This window comes from Stegodyphus dumicola, chromosome X2 (genome assembly GCF_044657685.1).
Source record: "Stegodyphus dumicola isolate Sdum_Otavi_A_Nest chromosome X2, ASM4465768v1".
Lineage (NCBI taxonomy): Eukaryota > Metazoa > Arthropoda > Arachnida > Araneae > Eresidae > Stegodyphus > Stegodyphus dumicola.
Genome location: NC_140781.1, coordinates 12,411,512 through 12,437,661, shown reverse-complemented (window position 1 = coordinate 12,437,661; position 26,150 = coordinate 12,411,512). Strand labels below are relative to the sequence as shown.

General features: G+C 33.9%; 1 protein-coding gene across 1 annotated transcript in view; it reads left to right on the top strand.

The window, feature by feature from the left end:
• Positions 1-1,255: 1,255 nt before the first annotated feature.
• LOC118184383 (uncharacterized) overlaps positions 1,256-26,150 on the top strand; it is a 37,505-nt gene continuing 12,610 nt past the window's right edge. Inside the window, exon 1 of the mRNA XM_035354052.2 lies at positions 1,256-1,558. Within this exon, the coding sequence (XP_035209943.1) occupies positions 1,378-1,558 (181 nt within the window). The 5' untranslated portion in view covers positions 1,256-1,377. The remainder of the gene's footprint in view (positions 1,559-26,150) is intronic.

Genomic DNA, 26,150 nt, shown 5'->3' with positions numbered 1-26,150 from the left:
CTGAAAGTCGTCTCAAGGGGTTGGTAGTAGGGAAAAGGACCCACGGAATCCGCTCCCCTCCTATGCTCGCCTTCAAATCTGAAGGCGGAACAGTACAGAGCATAAAGTCGGACGGTTACCTGCATAGTGCTCAAGGTTCTAGACAACGGTAACTGCAGTCTTGTACTCCTTGCCACGATAGTAATTCGTGGGCTTGTTCTGATTACATCAAACAAGTGAGATTAGTAACAAAAACAACAACATATATTATCTTTGGTATCTTTTGAATGGTCACGAACATTAATATACTTAAACAATTTTGACTGCCAAAAATAACCAAAGAGATGTGTAAAGCAGATTTCATGAATGGTAGCTGAAGAATGACTCAGTATGAAAAGGGAAGCTAACTCTATGATGCTTAATTTTGTCTGTTTTATTAGAAAAATTTTGAAACTTGCTGTGATTTTCAAGAAACTGAAAACTCAAGAAGATAAACTAAATCTTGCTATGCAGTTTATTCACGTTTTCGATGAAATGGAAATATAATTCTCCATTTTATTTGTAAAATGAGTATATAAACGACAATTGGGCAGAGCAGATGGCGCCACATCCCAAGTAGTGCATTGTTTCCAGTCTCTCTTCGGAGTGCCTCTGAGATCTGAGATGACAGACTCTACTTACATCGCCATAAAAACATCTCTAAATCCTGACAGCCAGAACACGTTATGCGCAATGCACAATAATCGCAGCTTCATCGAACGTGGAACAAGTGATAGATAATGTACTTACTAGCGAATGCATGCTGAGACTAGAATAATTTCGTCCATTTCCTGTTTTGCATTTCTTAACATACTGTAATTACGCCTGTCTTTAATCACTTGTTCCACATCTATGTTATTGGATTACTTAGATTTTCAGTACGTGAATAAATAAATTCTAATTCTTTAAAAAGTAAATTTAATTTAAGCGGAAAGCTGCGTTATTAATTTATCAAAAATGCTTCAATCTGAACAACAGAAGTAATTTTTCCTTTATTACATGCCTATTTTAAAATGTTTTCTTTATATGTATAAAAAAAAGTAAGAATGGCAGTAATTCGCTCTAACACTAAGTAGCATTTTTATGTAATAATTCGTTTCTTTCGCTTAGGAGAAGTGTACGCTGCTTATCGGCGAGCTTGGCGCGTAAAAATAGAACGGGTTCTTTGCGGAAAACCTCCAATTTTTGTTAGTAGTTTTAAGTTTGCGAAATTAGTTAATAGATGGCGCTACGATAGATGTAAAAATGAGAGCAATAATAACAGAAGTAGGTTTCGCATGCTTGGTTGTCTCCTTACCCTAAATTAAAATTCGTCCGTGGTTTTCCCTTAGACGAAACATTGGTTCGTAAACAATAACCATGGGTATTCAGCTCGAAGAATCTCAAAATATGGCAAATTCGAATCTTGCGAATTCTGAAAACATAGGTGAAGCGGCTATTGTTTTCATTGGTATTGGCGCTGTCTTGGTTGTTCTTAGTGCAGCTTCTATCATTTATGGTCTCCATCGCAGAAAGAGATACTGTTCAATTAATACTGGAGGTATGTGATATTTTGACTGTATTCTCAGCTGTTTTCTTATTCATAGCTAGTATCATTCCCTTTTTATTTCTTTCCATCTTGGTGCGCTTTAATCGAGAATGCTTACCTTTCTTCCCCTATAACAGTTTAATAAATAGATTGTTTTATTCGTGATAAATTTAAAATATACTTTTAAGATGATAATTTTTTTCATTTGACACACATATTCAGTTTTTAGCAGTGAGGATATATTATTTTTAAGTAGGCTCTTATCAGTACATCGTTATTTTGCTTTTTACTGTAGGAAAAAAAGATGGTTACTATTTTATTGTTCAATTAAAATTTATTATTTTCAATTCCTGATCTGATTGCCTTTACTTCCAGATTGAAGTGATGGTATTGAGTTGCTTGCAATTTTTATAAATTTTGAATCATATTCTTTTCCATTTCAAAATGTGATTTTTAAAGCTGAGCTTAAGTGTTCCTTAATTTTTTTGTGTATAAAAATTTTCATTGTAGAGTAAAAACTAAAAAGGCATTTTCACAGTCAATAACTGTATGCTGGAAACATACAGTTTGGTTATTATTATTTAATTTCATTAATCATTGTTTCATTTTCTGCCTCATTGTTTATAACTATTATCTTGACAATCTGTGAAGGTAAAATATAAAATTCTAAAAGATTTTAATATATAAATTTCTTGAAATGCAGAGCAAAGTGACATCATGAATAATGTTTCCATAAATACATATTTAACTGATCTTTGTTTATATCTTCCAGTGCAAGTATTCTTGCAATAAAAGCAGTAATTCATTCATAATTTTGGATTTAAAGTAAAATTTATTAAAGACATTAATGAAATCAAAAAATATAAAAATCACTAATGAAATTATTTCCAGGGAAATTTGAAGTAATTTATCAAGTTTCTGTTTACTTATTCTTTGCCACTTTTTCTGTTCTAAATTGATTATTGAAAAGAATTTGATAAATGCTAATATAGAAAGTATAATGAAGGAGTAATATAGAAAGTATAATAAAGGAGGAGAAAAAGTTAAAAAGATTTTTTCGTGTGAGGGCTTTAAATTATAATGTGTCTTGCTAAGAACTCTTTGAGAAGTAAAAAGGTTTAGAAAAAAGTATTTTAAATACTTAAAATATGTAAATATCTTGAAACTGTTAAAGGATTTAATAATAAAGAGAGTAAATTATACAAAAGTAAATAAATAAAATAGAAATAATAATAAGAAGAATTTAAAATTTATACCCACTGTGTAATTATTTACTTTAGTTATATATATATATGACTTTAGTTTTATATATAGAAACTTAAAGCATTTATAGTTGACATTAAATTAGAATCAAAGCAAGGCAATTCTTCAACAATGTTAACTTTAGATGCTTTAAGTTTATTCTACTTTAATTTTGCAGCTATAGCACAGGACGGGTTTTAAAAAATGTTTGTTAATTTTTAGCCTATTATATATATATATATATATATACTTTAATTATTATAATCTTTATATCTTGTAATCTAATTCCTTAACATCATCCAAGAGGTCAGTATCCAGGATAAAATCCTGGATACTGATATTTTACTGGATACCGAATATGGGCATCTGGAAGCCCAAATTTGGAGTTTATTTTATTATCTATTTCATATTTTGAAAAACTTTAACGAATTTTTTATTAACAAACTCTACGATTTCAAAGCAAGCAATGGCAACCCTGTACAGAAAAAAAAAAAAAAAAAAAAATTATCTCCATCGCGCAAGACTGTGTGTTGGAAATTCTAAAGATGTGCTCATTTTAAAACTATTTTGCAATATTGCTGTTGAACTGGATTTTATGGTTTAAGTGCAGAGAATATGATATTTAATAAATAAAGGTAACCCACAAAATGTAAAAAAAAAAGCTCCTTTGGGCGTAATGTGAAATTTGAATGCTTTCAGGCTTTTAAATTTTTTAGGGGTACTGTACTGTTATCGACCAGATCCAGAAATGTATGGATGTATGTTTTCATGTATGCATGTATATATGCAAGCATGAATGTATGTGTGTGTTTACATTTACACATAATATGCACATACATACACACATGCATACATTCATACTTTTCTAAATCTGGTCCCAATAACAGAACAGTACCCTTTTTTTAAATGGAAACTGTCAAATTATTGATATTTTAAATTTCAGATGAATTATTAATTAGATGTTTTGTTATAATATATAAGTGTTATGATGTAATATCAATTGAATCATGTACAAAATACTGATGGATATCTTAATTCCTTGTGAATAAATACTTGGTATTCATGTATGACTGTGATTCACAGATAATTAAGAACAGTGTTACATACTAGAATGTGTTACTCCATCTTTTTTGTGAAGGACACAGCCGTTTGAATGCTTCCATATCACAGTGGGATTTCATGTAGAATGCCAACTAACATTTCAAGCTGGCTGCTGCAATTTTTGTTAAGGTATCTTGGAATTATCTACTATTATAGGGGTTATTTTAGTTGATGAGAATAAATTAGGACTATAAATTGTTATATAAGTGTAAAGGTATAGAACAGTAAATAGAAATAATCTATCATTCTTTTTTTTTTAATTAACATATTGCATTTTTTATTTTTTCATTTTTAAGTCAGGTGAACTTCATAATTTTGGTGTGACCAATAATAGTATCACGTCTTCAATTGATATATCAGTTTTGGTTCCTGTGATCTACTCCATATGTCATTCCAACTATTAATACATTGTGAGAAGTCCATTCTTCACACACATCCTGTTAAAAGCCTTGCCTATTAAATTTCTGTAAAGTTGTGTGACTTAAGTCATTCAGTTTGTTTAATCATACTTGATAATGTGTGTGATGTATTATTGGTGTTTGTTGTATAAGGATAGAAATTAATTCAGTTTTGAATGCCCTCCTGTTTCTTTAAGATTTGTAAGCAGTTTCAATGGGAGAGAGTACAAGTACTGATTCTACTAGGTTTTGAACTTTAAATAGTAAATACTTTAAATAGTATTTGTTTACAGTTGGCATGGCAGAAATAACCCTATTCATTTTTTGCTGTCCTTTGATATTTTCATCAGCACTGTGTACATTCCAATTGCCAATGATGTGGAAGTTGTAGTATACTTATAGCAATGCCTGTTTAATTGACGGTTTAAATGAAATGGTCTGTTACGTGAAGAATTTCTTTAACAGTTTGGAAATAAATGCCATGAAGTGATTCATTCGTCTTTAGAATAAAATCACGGTCTCAGGGGCTTAAGTTCAAGAAATATGGTGGACGATAGGTCAATTATACCACCATCAAGTGAACAAATCAATTAAAAGTTGCCCTGGATGCAGTTAGACAGTGTTTTGCAAAGAGATGGGAGAATTCTGCGAGAAGTGTCACTGCTTTTCTTCCTACAGGGGTTTCAGGTTGACTTAAAAAATATAGAGTAATTGTCGCATTGATAGTCTGCCCATAAGGTATCATATGCATTAGAATAATAGGTTGTTACTTATTATCCGAAAATCTCCCTGAAAAGTATTCATGAGGCATTGTACTGTGTTGCTAAAATGTACTTATGCGGCAATCCAGATACGCCCATAAAGCAGTCAAGATGGGTTTCCACCTTCAAATTCAACAGTCATTTTTTGGTTAGTGTTTGTTTTTGCATTGAATGCATTTGTTTCTCTTGTAGAGAATGGAATTGTATAATTTGCTGGCTGATAGAAAAGAAAGCATTGAATTTCTTCAGAAATACAGCATTTTGCTCAAGAGTAGGGAAATAAAATTCACATTCCATGAAGTTGTACTGCATAAACAATCGAATTTCATGGATCAAAATTTGTGCAATTCTTTGATGTTCTTTTTAAGAGAAGACACATTGTTATGTGCATGGGATGAACACCAGTGTGTACAATGTGAAATTTGTGCAATTGTGTGATTTTTTTTTTTTTTTTAAAGTAAAAACAGGTCACTGTATACATGGGCAGAACAACTTACATAAGGATTTCTATTAAAAGGTAGATGTTTTATTACAGATATATTTTGATTTTTTAAAGTTTTATTAATTCATTACTCTTTTATGGAATTCTTAATGTAAAGTGGCTGTTCCCTTTCGCATATTAGCTTCGCAAAAAATTAGATGGCAACATGTTGCCGACTTTTCAGAAGGAGTGGGTATAAGCAAAAAGAACTGAATAATATCACAATTCTGCATAAGAATCACCATAACTTTCACACTGCTGCTGGAAGTCAGCTGAAGAAATTTGGTGTGACTGATAATAATGTCACGTCTTCAACTGATGTTTCAGTTTTGGTTCCTGTGATGTACTGTATGTGTCATTCCAACTATTAATACATTGTGAGAAGCCTGTTCTTCTCACACATTGCATTACAAGTAGGTATGGGCAGCATCTTAAAATACCTGATGCTGCTCAAAACCTACTTGGAATGCAATGGGTGTGAAAAATCTGCATTTTCAATACTTCTGCTGTTTCTGTTATCTCTTTTCAAGTAACTTACTAGAAGTAGGCAGGACAGGGGTGGCAAAGTGATTGGCATTTTAGTAGAAATTTATGAAGAATTGAGAGTATGCTGAATCATCTGATTTGTAAGGGGAAGATGGAGTTGAGGGAGCAAGTATGAAAAATATATAAACAAAATAGGAGGAAAAAATCTATTGCCAATAAGTTTACTTGATAAGTGTGACATTCAGCTTATTTGGGTATGTTGATGATAAGTAATGATAAATTCGCTAATCTTAATGATAAGTAAAATTAAATATTAATACTTCAGATTTAAAAATTGAGCTAAAAGCCATTTTAAATTTAATAGTAGGCTTGATTTAACAGTGTTTTCATAAGTAATTTGACAGCTACCCTATCGGATTTGTCTGTATTATAAACTGAATTATCATCTTAATTCAAAATTAAATTGTTTTAAATAAAGAATTATGTTAACATAGGCAAAGCTAAGTCTGTAAATAAACAGAAATTTGTAGCTTGTTTTTCTATGTATGATGTACTTTAATAAGTAGGAGTTGAAGATTAGAAACCTTTTTAAATATGCATGATGATATAGCAGAAAAATAGTTATGTATGTCTCCAAATAAGAAAGTATAATGTTGTTCATTTACCTTACTGATTTTATTATTCATAATTTAAAATGTATTAAATTATCTTATTAATTTCTGAGTGATTAAAAAGAAGATATATCCAGTGCTATTCAATTCAGCTCTGACTGTAAAGATTATTTCTATTTTATGAAAAATTAAATAGTTTCTGTCAACTTATAAAACGTGATTTTTAATTCATACCTGAATTTAAAAAAAAAAAAAAAAAAAAAAAAAAAAAGATGTTATTCGGCATCTTTAAATTAGTATCTCGGAAAAGTAATTAACGGTGAAAAAATTAACTGTAATTTTTTTTTATTCATAACAATACTGAATATATTATTTACAAGTGTTATTATAAGGTATTTCTCCCACTTCCCTAGCTTGCCTTCGTGGTGTAACGGTAGCACGCTGGGCCGGTATTCCAGAGGTCCGTGGTTCGATTCCCGGCGAAGGCGGTTGCATATTTTTCATCTTTTCTGCTTCCAATTAATCCTAATGACTCTACAAGTGGCGCCCGAACTAAAAAAAGGGTTGTGGATGATGATTCTCTGCACCCAGGATTTGGCGACTAGGTCCCCTAAAATCCTAGTCGCCCTTTAAAAAGGGGAGTATATAAGGTATTTCTCCCACTTCCCTAGCGTGCCTTCGTGGTGTAACATTGCACGCTGGGCCGGTATTCCAGAGGTCCGTGTTTCGATTCCCGGCGAAGGCGTTTGCCAATTTTTCATCTTGTCTGCTTCCAAAAATATACCTAATGTCTCTACATTATCGGCTCATTAATTTTTTCTAACTTTAACCAATTTTTTTCTGGAATTCTTATTGCTGATGACAAAGAAATTGCTTCCTTGTTTGATTACTGTTTGATATGGTGTCAGAAATTCGAGTCTGAGGAGGAGAGGGAAGCGATACTTGTTCTTTAGTATTTAAGGATATATATATATATATATATATAAGTCTGCTTAAATTATTTTTAATTCCACAATGCAAGTTAATAACTGCCGCGTATTGAAATTTTTTGTCTTTAGGCTATTTACAAAATAACTGCCACAGCTAAGAGTGTGATGTAAGAATACGCTCTAAACAGTTTTCAATGGTAAATATTGTAGTAGCATTCGAATATTCAGAGTTGCGCACATAGGAAGATACATGCGCCAACATTGTATACTGGCGACCATTAAATTAATGGTGGTATTCTTGTGTCTTAAACAGTATGTATTATCCATAAAAAAAAATTTTTTTTTGAAGTGTGCTATTTTGTTTCGTTCTTTGCTTATTGAAATAACTAAACTAAGAAAGGGATTTGGGATGTTTAGATAAATTTTACCGTCGTTGTGAAGAACGTTTTCTCTGTGTAAATAACAAGCTGGAGCATGTAAGCTTTCTAGAAAATCGTTTGAGGTGTGTTGTCCTAATGGAAAAGATTCTAACCTTCTTTAAAGTGTTCTAGATTTATTGAGCATTTTTATTTTATTTTATTTTATAAAATTCTCTTTCTCCATGCTTCCTACTTGTCTGCATGTGAATAAAGATAAGCCCTATGTGCTTTGTCATAGTGCAGTTAACCAAAGCAGTAAACGTCCTTATTCAGATGTGTGTAAGCTATACATGTCTACGTTTAGTGAATAATAAAATCTTTCCTTACGGTTTACAGAGATAGAAAGCGCATAGAAATAAATAATCGAAAACAGGAAGATTAAAAAAGTGGACAAAATTGTTGCATGTTTTCAAATTTTATCTGTGGCTACACTTGCATACTAATGCACACTGTACGTACTTGTATAACGCTTTTGTTTTTTAAGTTCGAACTGTGTCAGTGATTGTTGAGAAATGCAATAAAGAATATCCTCATTAATGCTGCACGCTTGTTGTGGTTTTCAGAAGAATCGAAGCGTGAAGGAAAGATACTTTCGATTGTTGCAGATAAGATTTTTGCTCCCATTTGGAAATATGTAGGTCAGTAATGCCTTATGGTCATTATACCTACTCAAATCCGCTGTCGGAGGCTTGGCGATATTCCTTCTTGCTCAGTTTGTAATTCCAGGAAGTCGGTACTTGTCCGCTTTAGAGGTTAGAATAGCCGGAAAAGAAACAGTCCGAGAGATGATGACAAAAAGAGAAAGCTAGTTTCTTTCTGATGAAACAGCCTCAGGACGAGAACTCATTAATGGAGTTTTATTGTTCAGGAATGTGTACAGTGGTAAAATATGAAATCACTAGGAAACGGGAAAAAACTAAAAATAACTCGACTTGTGATTTTGATAGTTCAAGAAAGTAGCACCATTTTCCTCTGTAGCCTTGTTTGCAGCTGTTCGGTTTCTTGGTGATTAATACTATCGCAAGTTTAATTTGTAGTTAATTCCGAGTATAAGAGTTCGGCATTTTCTCTTTGATTTGTCATGATACATATTTCAATATTGGGCTACGAGTTTTCTGTAGTCTTATTATTTCAGTAATAGATGCGTCTTTTCATAACTTTTTCGGTTGAGGATGAAATTCAATCACTAATGATAAAAGTCCTCAAAAAAGTCATTTGCTCAGTCTTCTTGGAAATCTGAATTGTCATTTAATAAAGCAGATGCCACTGCTACTTTGAAGTTATATAAACCGGAATTCACCTGTGCTGCACCACAGTAAAGTCATTATTTAAAATATATTAACTATATTTTGCTTCGTTGACTTCAGTTAAATTCTGAAAATTACAGACTAGAAGTCAAAGTTTTCATGTTCGATTTTGCTTACAAAAGAGAGACAATAAGCACTTCTAAATGATAAAAGTCTGCAGAATACAATCTGTTTAATTTAGGATCTTAAAATTTTTCTTCTGTTGAAAGATTACATTCTTGTTAAATTCGTAAGTACAGTATTAAACGAAAGGAAGAGGAGGTTCTCAGTGCCTTAAATTCTTTAATCTTAAGCTAGTTTTAAGCTTCTTTCTCTGTTTCACAAGTGTATTAACAACAGCAATTAAAATTTCCATAATCTTTTTTATGGTAAATCTTCTAATCATTAAATAGTGGAATAACTTATCACCAGATTGAGAGTATAATTGAAATGTGTCAAAATAAGAAAAGGACAGAGAGTGAACTTCTCAGAGTTATTGTCGAAATTTTGAGGTACGGTGGCCCGTTTTAAAATTTTGCTTACATATGCTGTCCCAGAAGAGAAGGGAAAAAATTCAATATAAATTATGTTTAAAGTTTAATTTGAACAATGCATTGCATAAAGATGACTATAAATATATTTCTACAATTCAAAATATAAAAAAATGAATTGAAATTTTTTAGATCTAAATGTTAAAATGTGTGATCGTAGGCAAAAATGCCTGTGTCTTTCAAGTTTCGTGTTATTCAACCTCTTTGTTTTGTAACCTAATTAATTTTTTTTAAATAAAGAAGTTTAATTATTTTAAATATGAACTATTAGTGTGTTATATTCACGATAAAAATTAATTAGAGAATTTTTTTTTTTTTTTTTTTTTTTTAACAAATCAGTAGAAAAGTAATTTGTCTACCACTTCATGTCAAGTCCTTGAGCTTGAGATTATTTCCCCCAAAATAAGTTTGTAAATCTGTTTAACCCCTTCCGTCACGCTACCTTTTAAAGTTGGAGTTTCGATGGAAAAAAAAAAAAAAAAAAAAAGTAGGCAGTCTAATTAGGCCTAGAGGAGTACACAAGTAAAATTTTGTGAATTTCACTTATCTTTTAATTCTGTGGGTGTGCCCAATTGGGCACACTGATTGAATAGAGCTTCGAAAAGAGTGCTGAAATGAGCATTGTTGTCAATGAACTGACCGATGAGATGCGGAGACACAAAGAATACAGACTCTTAGTTGTCCTAGATTATCGGTGAGCCCGTTCTGGGCACCCAGGGTTCGCCGTTTGATTTTAAGCAAGATTTCAAGGTAAAAATTTAAAACTAATATAGAATAAGGAGATTAGCATACAGCCAAAAAAATAACATAGAAATTTCTTTTCAAACAATTCTTTTATACCCTAAAAAAATTCTAGAAGATTTCTTTGGAAAATGAGGGTCTTAAAAAACTAAACAGGGCTAAAATATATGGACTGGTTTGTGTTGAGTGCCAACTACTATAAATAAAGAAGGTTCAGAGTAACCTATAATAACATATAAATCCTTTTTCATTCAAATTTCTGTGCGTACAGAAGGAAATTTTTAGGTGTGTCCAGACCAAACACACTGTGGCACAAAGGGTTAAAAGGGGCAATATCCAGTGACATAGATAAACTATTCAAGCTAAGCTTGACTACTTTGAATATGTACTGCCCACCTTTAGGCAGGTTTACAAACTAATTGGGGGTAAAACAATCTCAAGGTAACGGACTTGACATGAAGTAAAAGACAAATTATATTTATTGATTTGCTAAATTTTTATCTAGAAGTTTTCAATTGATTTTTTTATATTTTAGATTGTAGAAATATATTTATTGTATTTGTTGTATTTCTACAATAAAATATATTTATTGTAGAAATATATTTATTGGGTATAGATTTACCTATTAGCTGGGATGGCTTCCTGTCCCAAATTTGTTACATTACAGAAAGAAAATTCTAACGCAAAGGAGTGATGTAACTCGCCTAAAATTTCAGAAATTTCCTCTATGTTTACTGTAATATACAAGTTATTGAAGGAGAAAAAATCACCCATCCAGTTGTTTATATTCCATAATAATTAAGAGTGAGAAATTCAAAGCGTGTTGTTTACTTTCCTGAAAATGTTTTCACGTAGGCGTAGACAGTATCGCGACAGTTGGCAGACGCAGAGAGAATACAATACATCAGCTTGTGTTTGACCGGTTTGTCATGCATTTGTTTTCACGAAGTTCAGATGTTTGACTGCAATATGTCAATCAGACAAGGAGCTCATACCGACAAGGATTTGGCAGTTCAATGATTCACGGCAGAACAAAAGATGAGCTTCAAGCATTAAATGTCAGGTTTGCAACTGTAGTGATTCCAAATATTGAGAATACACTTCCTTTTATGCAAAATTTATACTTAATTTGGTAAATTCATAAAACATGTAAAAATGCATAACCATGATTTTATTATCCATATACATAGAAGCAAAAATATTGCACTGAAATGTGTTCATTTATGAAATTTACACAGAATGCTATTACACAGATTTTATGATCAGCAAGTGGGAATTCATTTCTGAAAAAATGCGTTTACCTGTACTTTTCTTAAAGCTACAATAAACTTTACAATAAATTCATATCATTATTGTTTATTCCTCAATAGAGCACGTTTATTATACTTTAATTGTTATTTTAGAAAATAACATGAAATTTGAAGAGAAATCGGTATTGTGCAGAGTCATTAGGTTATTTGAAGCAAGAGACATTAAAAATGAGCAATGCCCTCACCCAGGACTCAAATGCGCGCTGGGTGTGCTAACCGTTACACCACGAAAGCTTCAGAAACATGGAGGTAGGAAAGGGAGGAGGGGCCATTCCGCGCTAGAAGTGAAGCACTGCTTTGAAGCTTGGGTCACCAGGCGGGGTGTTCTTTGTTTACATTCAGAAGCTCGCTTGACAAGATTCTGATAGTATTTCGACACACGACAGTTCCATAGAAATCGAAAAAGGGACACTCTCGCATGAAAGAAACATTCATAGTGTGATGGATAATAGCAATTTGTATAGTTTACTGACATTTACGCAAAAATCACATCTTGGTTATTTTTCGATAACTAACAACAGCGATTTTGATTATGAATTTGTTTTATAAAATTCTAAGCTGTTGCACTACAAAAATATAGATTTTAAGAAAATTGCTAAAAGAGATCTGCCAAAATTTATTTTCTAGAAGATTTGAAAAGTTTGAAACTTGATGGCTAAATGTAAATATAAAATTATGTATGTTAAAATATTTGTAATTAGGCACATAGGTCAGATTAAGTTTTTATTAAATACAGTAACGCATGCAAGGGCTATCTGCCTAAAGAGAGAGATGCCATCGTGGAGGAATTTTGAAGAAAAACTGACCTTTGAGTGGGTATTAAAAATAATACTTATAATTTTCATTCAAATTATATTCATATATATTTTTTATGTAAAACTTTCGGGTGTATGCTAAATTAATGTAAATTACTTTACACGAAAAATATAGTGAATGCACAGAAATTAAATATTTGCACATGCCGGAAATGATAAATAGGAAATATGTACGGGTATTTATGCATGTGCTTGCAAAAAGCATGTATCTGCCTTTGACAAAATACTTAAATATTCATTAAATTATTTATAAATGTATTTGAAATGAAGAATTTATTCACTTATAAACAACTGTGAAAGTACTGGGAAGAAATCTAATGATTAAATGTATCTAATTTATAATGATTATAAATGTTATCTAAATATATAATAACCTTAATATTGAATTGTAAACATAAATTGAAATCCTGTTGACAAATACGTTATAAAACTATTTAAGTGAGAATTGTTCGTATTGTAAAGCAATCTGTTAAAAGGTATTGTAAAGCAAATGCTATAAGATGCGCACTTAAGAACGTAATAAAGAGTTTTGGAATATGTATTGTTGAAATGAAGGGTAAAAAAAAAAAAAAATCTGATAAGTATAATTAAAAGAATTATTCCCTTTACATTTTATAATAACTCAGTTACAAGTTTTAAATAATACTTAAAAAAAAAAAAAAAAAAAAAAAAAAAAAAACTTATTTTATTCCCTTTCAGAAATGTTCAGAGAAAGTCAAGTACTATTTAAAGTATTTCGCTAATTCCTAATAATTCTCTAATTTAAAATGAACCGAATAGAGCATTAATTATAAATTGACTTACATTTTTCGATTTAAAAGAAGCCAAAAAATCATGTCATATTTAAGAAAGTATTTTAGGAAGAAGCTCTATAAATAGAAAAGAAATAATGCATAATTTTAATATTAATAATACAATAAACTTTGATCTTAATTTTTGTACCTTAACCGAATAAAATCGAATTACCTTAATTTTTTTTTCTAATGTAATTAACGAAAACTTGTGAAAATATTTCATTCAAATTAAACCATTCTGAGAAAACTGGCCTGTGAAAAGTATAGCATTTAATTCCGTTCAGAATGAAATGTTGTTTAAAAATATGTTGTTTTCACATACTTAGGACTCTGAAGTGTTGTAGAAAAAGAAAATATATACATTTATATGTATATTTGCGACGTAATTAGAAAATATTTACACCCGAACGCGTCAAATCCCATAGAACTCAATGGTAAATGACCCAATGTTTTGGTCACCACGTAGGGATCGCCGGTGCTTCAGAGCAGGGTACGGAGAAACTTGTTTAGGGCGACTCCTTCTTACTTCCTACCTCCATGTTCAGAAAGGAGGGAGAACCTCCCTTTTAAGGGGCAACTGGAGATTAGGGTACCTGAGTCACTAAATCTTGATGGTGAATAATCATCATCCACCACCTTTCAGTTCAGGCGTTTATGTAGAGTCGTAAGCGTTTTTTTTTTTCCCTTCAAAAATGAGCAGTGCCCTCACTTTGACTTGAACCCGGACCTCTCGAATACGCTCCGAGTGTGCTACCGTTACACCACGAAGGCATGCAGAAAGGAGGGAGAAAATACCTTATAATTGATATGAAAAAGTTCGTTTTAAGGTTAACAAAGAATGGTAAATCATGTTGTGAAATCGTTAAAATTATAGAATGAAGTAACAGGTGAGTCTAGAAAATAACTGGAAAGTAAAAAGTGAGGGAGGGATTGGTCGAAAATACTAAAAGTAGAAGAGGAAGAAAAGAATTCTGAGCACAGTTATTAAAAGGAAAATTCCGAAAGAAAGCAATTTGAACTCCGAAATTAGTACCACTAAACTTGCTGTAAACCTCTACAACCATTGGTAGGTGTATTTGTGCCCAAACCTCAGGAAATATGCTGTAACGATACAGTAGGAAGAAAGACACCGTTCATAAATTTGCTAAATGAAGGAACGCATTAAGAATTTGACAAATAACATCAATTAAAGAGACAGAACTTTTGGAGAAAGGTAATTTTCAGTGACAAACAAAATTTAACATATTTTGTGGGGATGATCGTCGTATTGTTTGCGGAAAGACAAATACTGCTGTCCATCCTAAGATCCTTTATGGTTTGAGGACGTATGGCCGTAAGCGGAGTTGGGAAGCATGTTTTGATTGATATTGTTATTAACAACGTGATGCATTTGAATATACTCAAAAGGGCTATTAAGTTAGGCTTAGGTGAAAAGCAAGACACTGACCTCAAACATACAGCGTATAATGTGAAATGTATGGTGTGTTTATTACTGTAAGCTGTAATTACATTCTCCTTCCTAGTTTCCAGCCATGAGTGTTACTGTTTCCGTGATCGAAAAGACTGCGCAATATTATTATTATTATTTTTCCAATGGCGGGCAGTACCGTGTATGGGCTTTGGCCACTACGAAGGGTGGAAATGGTGTTTTTTTTATTATGGAGCCACCTAATAGGTGGGCCGCTGGGTCTTCCTATGAAGGGACAGACCAATTCCATCCGTGCTTTCTCCGGGATTCCAACCCGGAACCTTTGGTACGGCAGAGTCGCTAACCGCTTTCCCGTTTCACACGCAATAATATAAAATAACAAGCAAAGATAATTTAAAACGTTGTTTCTGCAAGGAGAATGGAAGAAAATATCTTCAGATATAATTAAAAACTTAGTCAAGTACGTGCTTCAGAGCATTTCGAAGCAATAATAAAGACAAATGGGCATGCAACGAAACATTCAGAAAATGTCAATGTTATTAAAAACAACAGAAGTTTTTTTAGTGTATTTTCAATTTTTTAAAGAAAACATTTGCTGATGCTACATGTAATTTTATTTTCAATGATTTTCTGAAACTGAAGAAAACTGAAAGGCATTCTTTATTGTTATCAGAAATAAATTTATTCATTAACTGTATGAAATACAAATACCTTTGTACTTATTATTAATTACTTATTAGCTTTGAAAATTGCATTTATCAATAAAAAGTTGGGGATAGTCTGAATTTTTGTGGTTACATGTATATGGCTATTAAAAACACACTGGCAGCATGCCATACAAGCTTAAGTAGTCGCTGCTTGAAATTAGTCTTCTGTTTGACACTAGAAAGACTGAAACTTAGCGTATACCTATATTGCCCAAAAGCAGTCAAAATGATTGCATTGTGAAAGAATAACTAATGTATAAAGAAATTTGTTTAAAATTAATTTTTAATATTTTTATATTATTTTACAGTTATATAACAAGTTTCACTTACAAAATAATAATAATAATAATAATAATAATAATTTATGCATTATTATTTGTACATTTTTTTGCAAATGAAAAGTAGAAATCTTTTTATGTGTGCATCTTCCGCAAACATACTTTTGACATTTTTCACATATATTATTTGTTTTGTTATTGTGGCAAAGTCGTACTTGAGAAATTTTGCGTTTGTTAGAATGGATTGCATTTGATGATGTTGCAGCTGATCTTTGTGGGTCCTCATGTTCTGATGAATTTTTCTGTCTTGCAGCTCTGTATTCGGTGGAAAGCTGTTCTAATTGAAACAGGAACTCTTTTCGTTGTATTTGTATTCCTGTCGTTTCTTTGTAAAGGATCCAAGGATTTATAGCAGCCAAATCTAAAATATTAAAAAATATTTGGAGGGGCCATCTATGAGAACTAGCTTTTGCTGTATATTTTCTGGCCATTTGATCCGTCATATCAACTCCAAATTTTGTGCTGTTATAATGTAGAGTCATTAGGTTAATTGGAAGCAGAAAAGATGAAAAATATGCAACCACCTTCGCCGGGAATCGAACCACGGACCTCTGGAATACGGGCCCAGCGTGCTACCCTTACACTACGAAGGCTCGCTAGGGAAGTGGGAGAAATACCTTATATACTCCCCTTTTTAAGGGGCGACTAGGGTTTTAAGGGACCTAGTCGCCAAATCCTGGGTGCAGAGAATCATCATCCACAACCCTTTTAGTTCGAGCGCCACTTGTAGAGACATTAGGATTTTTTGGAAGCCAGAGAGACGAAAAATTAGCAACCGCCTTCGCCGGTAATCGAACCACGGACCTCTGGAATACCGGCCCAGCGTGCTACCGTTACACCACGAAGGCACGCTAGGGAAGTGGGAGAAATACCTTATAATAAAATTGAATATATTTTGGTAGCATTTTTTTATAACTTTTATCAATTTTCACAAATTTATGCTTAGAACTTGGAACAACTACTCTTTTATTTGGTCTGCTTTTATATAGTGTAAGAACACAATTCTCTGATTTATATAGCAGAGTGGAAAAACGAGGCGTGTTATCCTTCGTTTGTTTGGCTGATTTGGGTAGTTCTCTTTTGTTTCCTCTAATAGTTCCAACTAGAGTTTTTTTTGGGCCGGTAATTTGGTCGTGAGTGACATGCTAGTGAAAAAGTTATCGGTCGTGATATTTCTTCCACAGCTTGTATATGGATTGACAAGTTTCAGAACAACGTGTTCACTGAGATTCGAATAACAAGCACTACTTTAGCTTATTGAGAAACTGCAACTTATCAAGTATACGCGCAAATCGACAATTTATCATGTACTTGTATGTTATCATGTGACGGTAATCGGGAAAAAAAAAAAAAAATGAAAACTTATTTCAATACAGAGCCGAAATGGTCATATAAGAAATTTACTCAATTCAATAATAAAAGTCATTTGGTTACTTAAAATTTTCCAAGCGGTCACAATGACTGGTTTTGGGCAATATAGGTATAACACATATGACAATTATGATTATGAAAACGAACTCTCATTATGAAGCAGTTAAATGTTAGCTTCAGTTCTGTGTCTGCTTCACTTTTGCGTCTCATCACTTCAAATGCAAGGATGCTGCGACCAAAACTTCGTCGCTATGTGTTATTATTTTTATAGAAGTAATATAGCAAATATAAATTGCATACGAATCTTTAAAGTGTGGGGCCGTACTTAACACTTTATTGGATATTATAAAGACATGATGCTTATAATATTTCGTGATTCTTTTGTTGAATTTTATATGGCGTGAGGGCAAAGAAAGTGATTTTTAATAAATAAAACTAAAATGACAAATAGGAAAGTTTACAATCTTATTGAGCAAGCATTTATATTATGACATTTATATCATGAATTGAGAAAACACCGAAAAAAATATGCGGCAACACTTAACACTCCATCAAGAGTTCTAAATATATACTGCTTTTAAAAATTCTGTGATTGTTAAGTCATTGATTTGTGAATCCGAAACGCTAAATGACCTAAGGATATATGATTGGTGCGATAGCTTCAAATAAAAGCATGATGATCGGTACATTTGTGAGGTTGCGTCATACTTAATGCATTTTAAACTCAAAAACATATTTATTACAATTACGAGACGCTCTTTACAAATATATATAATTCATTGAGAGCACAGAACAGTTATTGAGGTAAATTATAGTCTTCACGACGTGAGTAGCCTGTTACGAGGGTCTCTCTGGTCGAGAGTTCAAGAGCATTCTGGGTCTCTCTAGTTGAGAGTTAAGGAGCATTCTGACGTTTGTCCCAATGGAAAACAATCGGCAGGCTTGAATAGCCACACCTCCTTAATTTTTCAGTAGTATTTTATATCCTCTATATCTTTAACGATATCAGAGGAAAAAGAAGATCATTGGTTCGTCAGCCCTCTTGAAATCGAGAGGCTTTGATGAAAGACAAGTGCAGAACGCTAAAATCTCTTGACACTGGTCGCGAAGTTATGTCTCATGCATTGTCAACTGGAACGAATTATTGCATCTGCGATGTCAGAAAAATGTCGTGTGACACGTCGTAAAAACTTGGAAATAGTCACTCACCGCACACACGATTTTCTCATCTCTGTGTGGTCCGCCGCAGCACTATTTTGTAAAATAAATATTATTTCTAAAATTTTAGAACTTAGTACATTTTTCGAGCAATAAAGGAATGCATTTATGAAATTATATACTTTGTATTTGGGACCAATTTGAGCAGGGGGATTTGGAAGCCGAATAAATTTATATTCCCATATAAAATTGCAGAAAATGTGACCCACCTGTGGTATATACGACTGCAAACGTGACCGTGTGATCCACCGGTGGATCACTACATGGAGGGTTTCCTACCTCCGTGGATCACTAGGCTCCCAAAACAAACTTATCATGATCCACAGGTGGGTCACGTGGCAATTAAGGTGTTAAGATATGTTTCAAATGGATCATTTGGGAGTTATTAAAGAATGTAGCAAACGATAAAATTTATGAAACGTGATAAGTAATGATTAAGAGTAACATTAGTAACTCGTCCTGGGTTTTGTTTCCCGGCGATGAAAATTCTTATCTGCATGCATTTGCCTTGTTTTTCATCATGTGTAATATGAATACTTGTCAATTTGCTTTGTAAATCCTTCACAAAGGCATTGTTCTAAATCTAGATATTGCATGAGTGCTTTTTTCGTAAGTATGTGAGGACTACTGTTCCTTCTACAGGGTGCGGCAGCGTTCATAGCGTAATTTGACTTGCGTAGTAGTACAATGACGTACTGCATGAATGCGCGCCATCTCATGTCGCGTTCGTGTACTAATGACAGTGATATGGAAAGTTATTTCAAAAAATAACCACTCTGTTATTGCTACCCAGCGTCTATTTCGGTAACATTTCAACTCGGGACGTCATGGGAATGTTCCAAATGGACGGACTATTGCGACAGACATTTCCAGGTAGCCTAATTTCCCGTTTTGTTGACATTTCCTGGCCGCCTCGCTCACCTGATCTTTCATGTGCAAACTTTTTCCTTTGGGGCTACCTGAAGCAAGAAGTTTATCGAACACGTTGTGTCACTATTCCTGAGTTGAAGGATCGCATCAGAACTGCCATCGGCAGTGTCCCAGGGAATACGTTACGCCGAGTTATGGCAAGATTCCAACCCCGCCTAGATGAATGTGTTGTGCTGAGGCGGCATCATTTGACAGGCATCATATTCAAAAAGTAATCCACGCAATGGGCAATGACTTACACGTTAGTAAATGGCATACCTTTAACTGTTAATTGACATAAGAAGTAATAAATAAATTACAGTTACTGCCTTATGGTGTGTTTTTAATATCCTACTATGAACGCTGCCGCACCCTGTAATTGCCTTTGAAAACATCTGCTAATCCTGAGTGGGAGCAGGGAGCTTACTGAAACTATGCTCGTGTGTGTGTGTGTAGAAGATACGACAGAGATGAGAAGGGTTAAATTTACCCTTTATTTCTCATAGCGTACAGCCGTTCCCGCACTTCAGGATACAAAAACCAGCACTTATGATCTAAAACGTAAAAAATAAGAACTAAACTAACTGAATTAAATAAGAACTAAACTTTACAAAAACTAGTAACGCGAAGATTGGCCTTTTAACACTACGTATGCAGTGAACGGAAAGCAAAAGACTACAGTACGTCATCAGTTATCAGCGAGAACTAAGTTCTGGCCTTAAAGGCAGACAGGAACTGACTGAAAAAGCACGCGCGTGGTAAGGCAGCGAGAAGTCTCTCTTTTGGCTAAAAGCCATATTTTAAATACACAGTTTATAACCTCATTAGCATAAACAATTCTTTCGCGCTTATTCTGACCGGAAATGGAAAATAAGAAAGGATAGCAAAGTTTTAAAATAAAATAATAGTTAGTAAAACATAAAATCCATACAAGTAGATACCGTAACATCTTTTGCTTCGGTAGCGTGCCCATTCCGTGGACTTAGGTCCTATGTTTTGAGTTCCAGTTTGAATTCAAACTTTATAAAGGCGCTGAGCTAAAAGAAATCTTGAGATAGGTTTATTCCTGATGTTGTCTTTAACCGGAACACGTCACTTACTTAATGGAAAGGGGATGTATGAGTGTTATCATCTATAGAATCTTTCTCTCCACATTCAACAGAAATGTTCAAATTAAAATGATCACAATTACGAAAAATTATCAAAAAAATGTTGGGCCCTGCATATGGTCGGGTAACTTCTCACTTAAAAACGAGAAAGTGTGAGGATGATTCATGCCATCTATATCTCTGAATCAAATCAGTGTATGAATTGATACACATAGAACTTTCTTAAAGCTCTGTCCATCACTGGATGATACATTCTGGGCTTTGAGTCTCATTTGAAGCAAAGATTTTTACATTTAAACTGGCATATGTGAATGGAAATATGTCAGAATTTATCAGTAAGTCAAGCGAAACGTAAATTAATGTTTACAATTAAGAGTTCGAAATACAAGAAACTTATAGCACGTACTGGTATCAAATGTTTCGAGGTTTGATAAGACAGCTTCGCGTACTTTTATTTTCCTTAGTTGGGATTTATTATTCTTACCTTCCAACTCATGGTTTTCCTATCTATAGGCTCGTTCCGTCTTTTCGGGGCCCACCAGCGGCTGAGCGGTAAAGTCGCTGAACACTGGTAGTTCGGTCCGAGGTTCGAATCCCGCGAACGGGCTGGCTGCATGGGTGTTTTCGTGGTTTTCCCCATGTGTAACGTGTATACGAGCCAGTTTCCCTTAAAAAGCCCTCCACGAAGGCATCCCTCCCTTAATGCAGATAGCCCTCGAGTGCTTTGCCGTAATTTAATAAGCCAAACGAAGCCCATGTGTAACTTGTATACGAGCCAGTTTCCCTTAGAAAGTCCTCCACGAAGGCATCCCTCCCCTTAGGCAGATAGCCCTCGAGGTTTTGCCATAATCACACACACACACACGTTCCGTCTTTTCTTATGATGAGGAGGAGGGAAGTCTAGATTTTCTTTCTGCTCTGAAAACTTTCCGTCATCTCAGCTGTTTTCAGTTATCATCTCATTCGTAAGATATCGTCTTGTCGTCTTGTGCTTTTTACTTGAACTTTCACTGAGTTTAAAAAAGTTTAAGTGTGAAATTTGTGAGAAATATTTTTATCTATTTTTCACATTTTTGATTGTTTTTGTTATGTATCCATTTATATGTAAGATTACGTAAAGCAGTTCACTCTCTGCCCTCCTCTAAATCTCTTACTGGTTATAAATAAGACATGGTGAAATATTTTGCTAGTGTTTTCTCCTTGGAAAAAGAAGTAAACTTTTATATCTTGACTAATGTATTATCTAGTTTCATAAAGTAAAACTTTGTACCGTACAACTTGAAGCGATTAAAAAACTTCTGTAAAGATTCTTAATGTGTTTCCATATTCGGTTGTTGCTAATCTCCAATTGTAATGAAATCACGTAGCAATTATTTATTAATTAAATACATAAAACTGAAAATATTCTATAAAAGTGAAATATTGCTTTCTACAATAAATGTTTCATTTTGTATTTTTAGGTTTAAAAAATCATTTTCCGTATGTTGCTGTAAGCTACGATATACAGCCAGCCCTCTACTTTCGTGCATAATTGGATCCTGAAAATATGTGCGAATATTCAATGTTCGAAAGTGAAAGAGGTTAAAGAGAAACATAAAAATTGCATTTTAAAATATTTATTTATCAATATGCATCATTAAGTTAACGAGTGGTGTTTAAGCGTTTTCATGTTGTTTTCTTTATAAACTTGTCAAGAGTTAGTTGTATACCACCTTTTTTTTTCTTCTTTTCTATGCTAGAAGACTTCTACCGCATGCTGTGTCTTTCTCAGTCGTGTTACTTACATGAGATAGACGTTCTCCATTGGGATCACATTCATGATAGTCAAAAACTTGTCAAGATGCATGAGGGCTTCGATCATATTTTTCAAAGTCGTCAAAGTCTTGACGATTTTATCAGTTTCTTTTTCCTTACTTTCCGTGTATACGAGCCAGTTTCCCTTAGAAAGTCCTTCGCGAAGGCATCTCTCCTATTAGGCAGATAGCCCTCGAGGCTTTGCCGTAATTAACCTAACCTAATCTAACCTAATTTTCCTTACTTTCACTGTATTTCAATAAACTCTTTTTGCTCTGTTAAGTATTCGTTTAACAGTAGTGTTGTTAGTGAGTAGACTCATTAACATCTTCGTTGTTGCATTGTCTAAGATAAATAATGCTTTTTATTGTAAATTTTATCTTTACAGTATTGCTTAACTAGTGACACGAATTGAAAGTGAACCGGTCTTAAATATTAACGCAGTAACTGAGGCAATTTTTTGGTGGTTGTTTTTTTAAATTTTCAAATGAAATAGGAGCAAGTCTTGCTATTGATTTACTGCTTGATAAGCTAACATTGGCTTTAATTTTAAACTGCAGTTTTCGAAATATTGACAGATTTTTTAAAAAATGTGCAGAATTGCGAATTATGTGAAAGTCGAGGCCGCCTGTATATGCGTTCGCTAGATAATCATAGTTCATTTAAATATAAAAACGGTATGCTATATCTTAGATAAACAATTTCTGAGAAAAAGTTGTTTTGAATGTGTGAAATGGAAAGAAATGTACGATTCTTTAAATATACTAAATTTAAAGAAATATATGATTCTAGAAATGTGTGAAATGGAAAAAATATATGATTTTAATGTAACAAGTCTTGATTTTATATTCTACAGAAAAAAGCTGTGTTAAACTGAAAAACTCTTAAAAAAAAAGCACGCCCTGGTAAGGCCAGAAGTCTATCTGTTTTGGCTAAAAGCCATATTTTAAATACACAGTTTATAACCTCATTAGCATAAACAATTCTTTCGCGCTTATTCTGACCGGAAATGGAAAATAAGAAAGGATAGCAAAGTTTAAAATAAAATAATCGTTAGTAAAACATACAAACAGAAATAGTGCTGAGTTATAGTAGTAAGTCTAAAATGAGCCTTAGAGTTCATGTTTACTGGTTATCGAAGCAAAATATTTACATTTTCTTGCCATCAAAATATCCCGTTACTGAAATTCATGAATAACGACACAACAATATGTTACTGAGTTGCCATAAAGCTAATTGTTTCATTCTTAACTTCTCTGACCTAATTAAAATAGTGATTAGTGGCTGTGAGCTGTCATGCAAATAGAATACGGTTCAAATCTCAAATTTGATTTTGACTTGAATATTTTCTAGTCCTAGTGTCTTAATTACTGTGAGAGTGCATCGATCCGAAAGTCTGTTCATACGGAGGAGGGACAGATTTTCGGATCGATGCATTTCATAGTAAAGAGTGTAATTTGAAGAATGGATTATTAGCACAAATGGCAGTTTTGCCATCAGAAAATGACTTTCAGTTCACATAAAACCTTTTCAGACATTTTGAGCCATTATATAAGTGAAATTTCCCATTGCAAAACATAGCAGTGACGTTTAAATTTAAATCCTTTTAAGTACTTGATTAAAAAAAGAAAGAGACAGAGAAACATAATAAACTGTAACCAATTAAAAACTGCAGTTTAGCGTGTTTTTAGTGTTGATCAGACTGTCGAAATATATCTTAAAGCGAATATTTTGTACGATAATTTATGAAAAAAAAATCATGAAATATCAGTATACACTGACTACCAATAAGTATTTGGACACCTGTGATAGAGAAGACAAACTAACTTTATTCAAAATCAATAGTTGGTAGAGCTTCCACGAGAGGTAATTACAGTGTCGACCCTCCGGGGCATACTTTCCACAAGTCTTTGTATGACAGCTAGTGGTGTTTTCTTCCACTCGGCTTGGAGAAGACATAGAAGTTCCTTCACCGATTTTGCACGGGTAGTGCACCCCTGAATTCGGCGATGCAACTTGTCCCAGAGGTTCTCGATAGGGTTCAGGCCTGGACTCTGGGCAGGTCAGTCCATTCGATGAACTCCATTGGCACCATACCAAGCCTTGGTTAACGTCAAAACATGACAACTGGCATTGTCGTCCTGAAAGTAACAGGGGTCCAACCCGTAAAACTGCCACAACGTAGGAAGCACATTGTCATCCAAAATAGTGCAGTAGGCATCGGAGTTGAGTTTACCAGGAATGGGGACCAAGGGTCCCAGCCCGTACCAGGAGAAACACCCCCAGACCATAATTCCACCTCCGCCGAACTTGACTGTTGGCACAATGCATTTTCGCAAGAGACGTTCTCCAGGTAGACGCCAGACCCAGACCCTGTCATCCGAACGGTAAAGAGTGAACCTTGATTCGTCACTCCAAAGAACTCGTTTCCACTGATCTACGGTCCAATTTCGATGTGCTTTGCACCACATTAACCGAGCAGCGCGGTTGGACTTTGTGATCAAAGGCTTATGGGCAGCAGCACGACCATGAAAACCAAGAAGATGTGCTTTCTTACGGATGGTATTCATTGAAACAATACTCCCGGATGCCTGTTGAAACTTCTCGCGGATGAGGGCCATCGGTTGGGTGCGGTTCTTCCGAATTTCTCTGGATAGCACTCGTCGGTCTCTTTCTCCCAGTTTCGTTGGTCTGCCGACTCGGGGCACATTCCGACAATCACCGCTCACCTTCCACTTCTTAACCACATAGGCCACTGTCGATTTTGGGTACTTCAGATCGCTAGATATGTCCCTTAAGGATCAGCCACATTTGTGATACCCGATAATTATATCTTTCTCGAAATCAGAGAGCTCCGAACTGCGAGGCATCTTGCATGCGATTAAAGCCGATGATGTTTCCTACACGATATATACCGGTGGAGTCCGTGACGTACCTTAGGACCGCAGATATCGTCATTTGCAAAGGTGTCCAAATACTTATTGGTAGTCAGTGTATATAGGTTGCTGCAAAAAGATGACTTTGGGCTTTTTTCTTTACGTGTATTTATCTTAAGTACATACTTCCGGTTACAGAGTTTCATAAAATAAGGCACAGAATTTTGTGAAAGCATTGTTAGCAATCTAGGGTGGAGGTATTTTATTACAGCGAAAATAATTTTTGTATGATGAACGTATAGCATAAGTTTCAATCAGCCAAATGGTCATTGTGCTTTAATTAAAATAAAAATCTCCATTTATATTACAAATTCGCGGAGCTGTTCTGGAGCAAATTTATTGATTTAGGTTATCAGGACTAGTATTTCTCTTTATCTGCTTTGCGAACATGAAGTGTCCTGAATGGGAACAGTAAGCTTACTGAAAACTATATTCTGTGGAATTGTAAAATAGATGACTAAGATGCGAAGGGTTTAACTACCCTTTATTCTCCACGATATTACAGGCGCTCCCGCACTTTGGGATACAAAGCCAACCACTTGTGGTCTGAACGTAAAAATATAAGAACTACTAACTAACTAAATTTAAATAAGAAGTAAACTTTACACAGATGATGAATAAAAAAGAATACTTTACACAGAAGATGAATAAAAAAGAACACTTTACACAGATGACTAACACTAAGATTGGCCATTCAAGTTATTACGTATGTAGTACGCGAACTGCGGAAAACTACAATACATCTTTGGGTTTCAAGAGGACTAAACCTCTGGCCTTAAAGGCGGACAGCAACTGTTTGCAAGCTGGCGTGAAGTATAGTGGCAAGGAGGCTCACTCTCTCCCCATCTAACTCTGCTCTTGGCGAAAA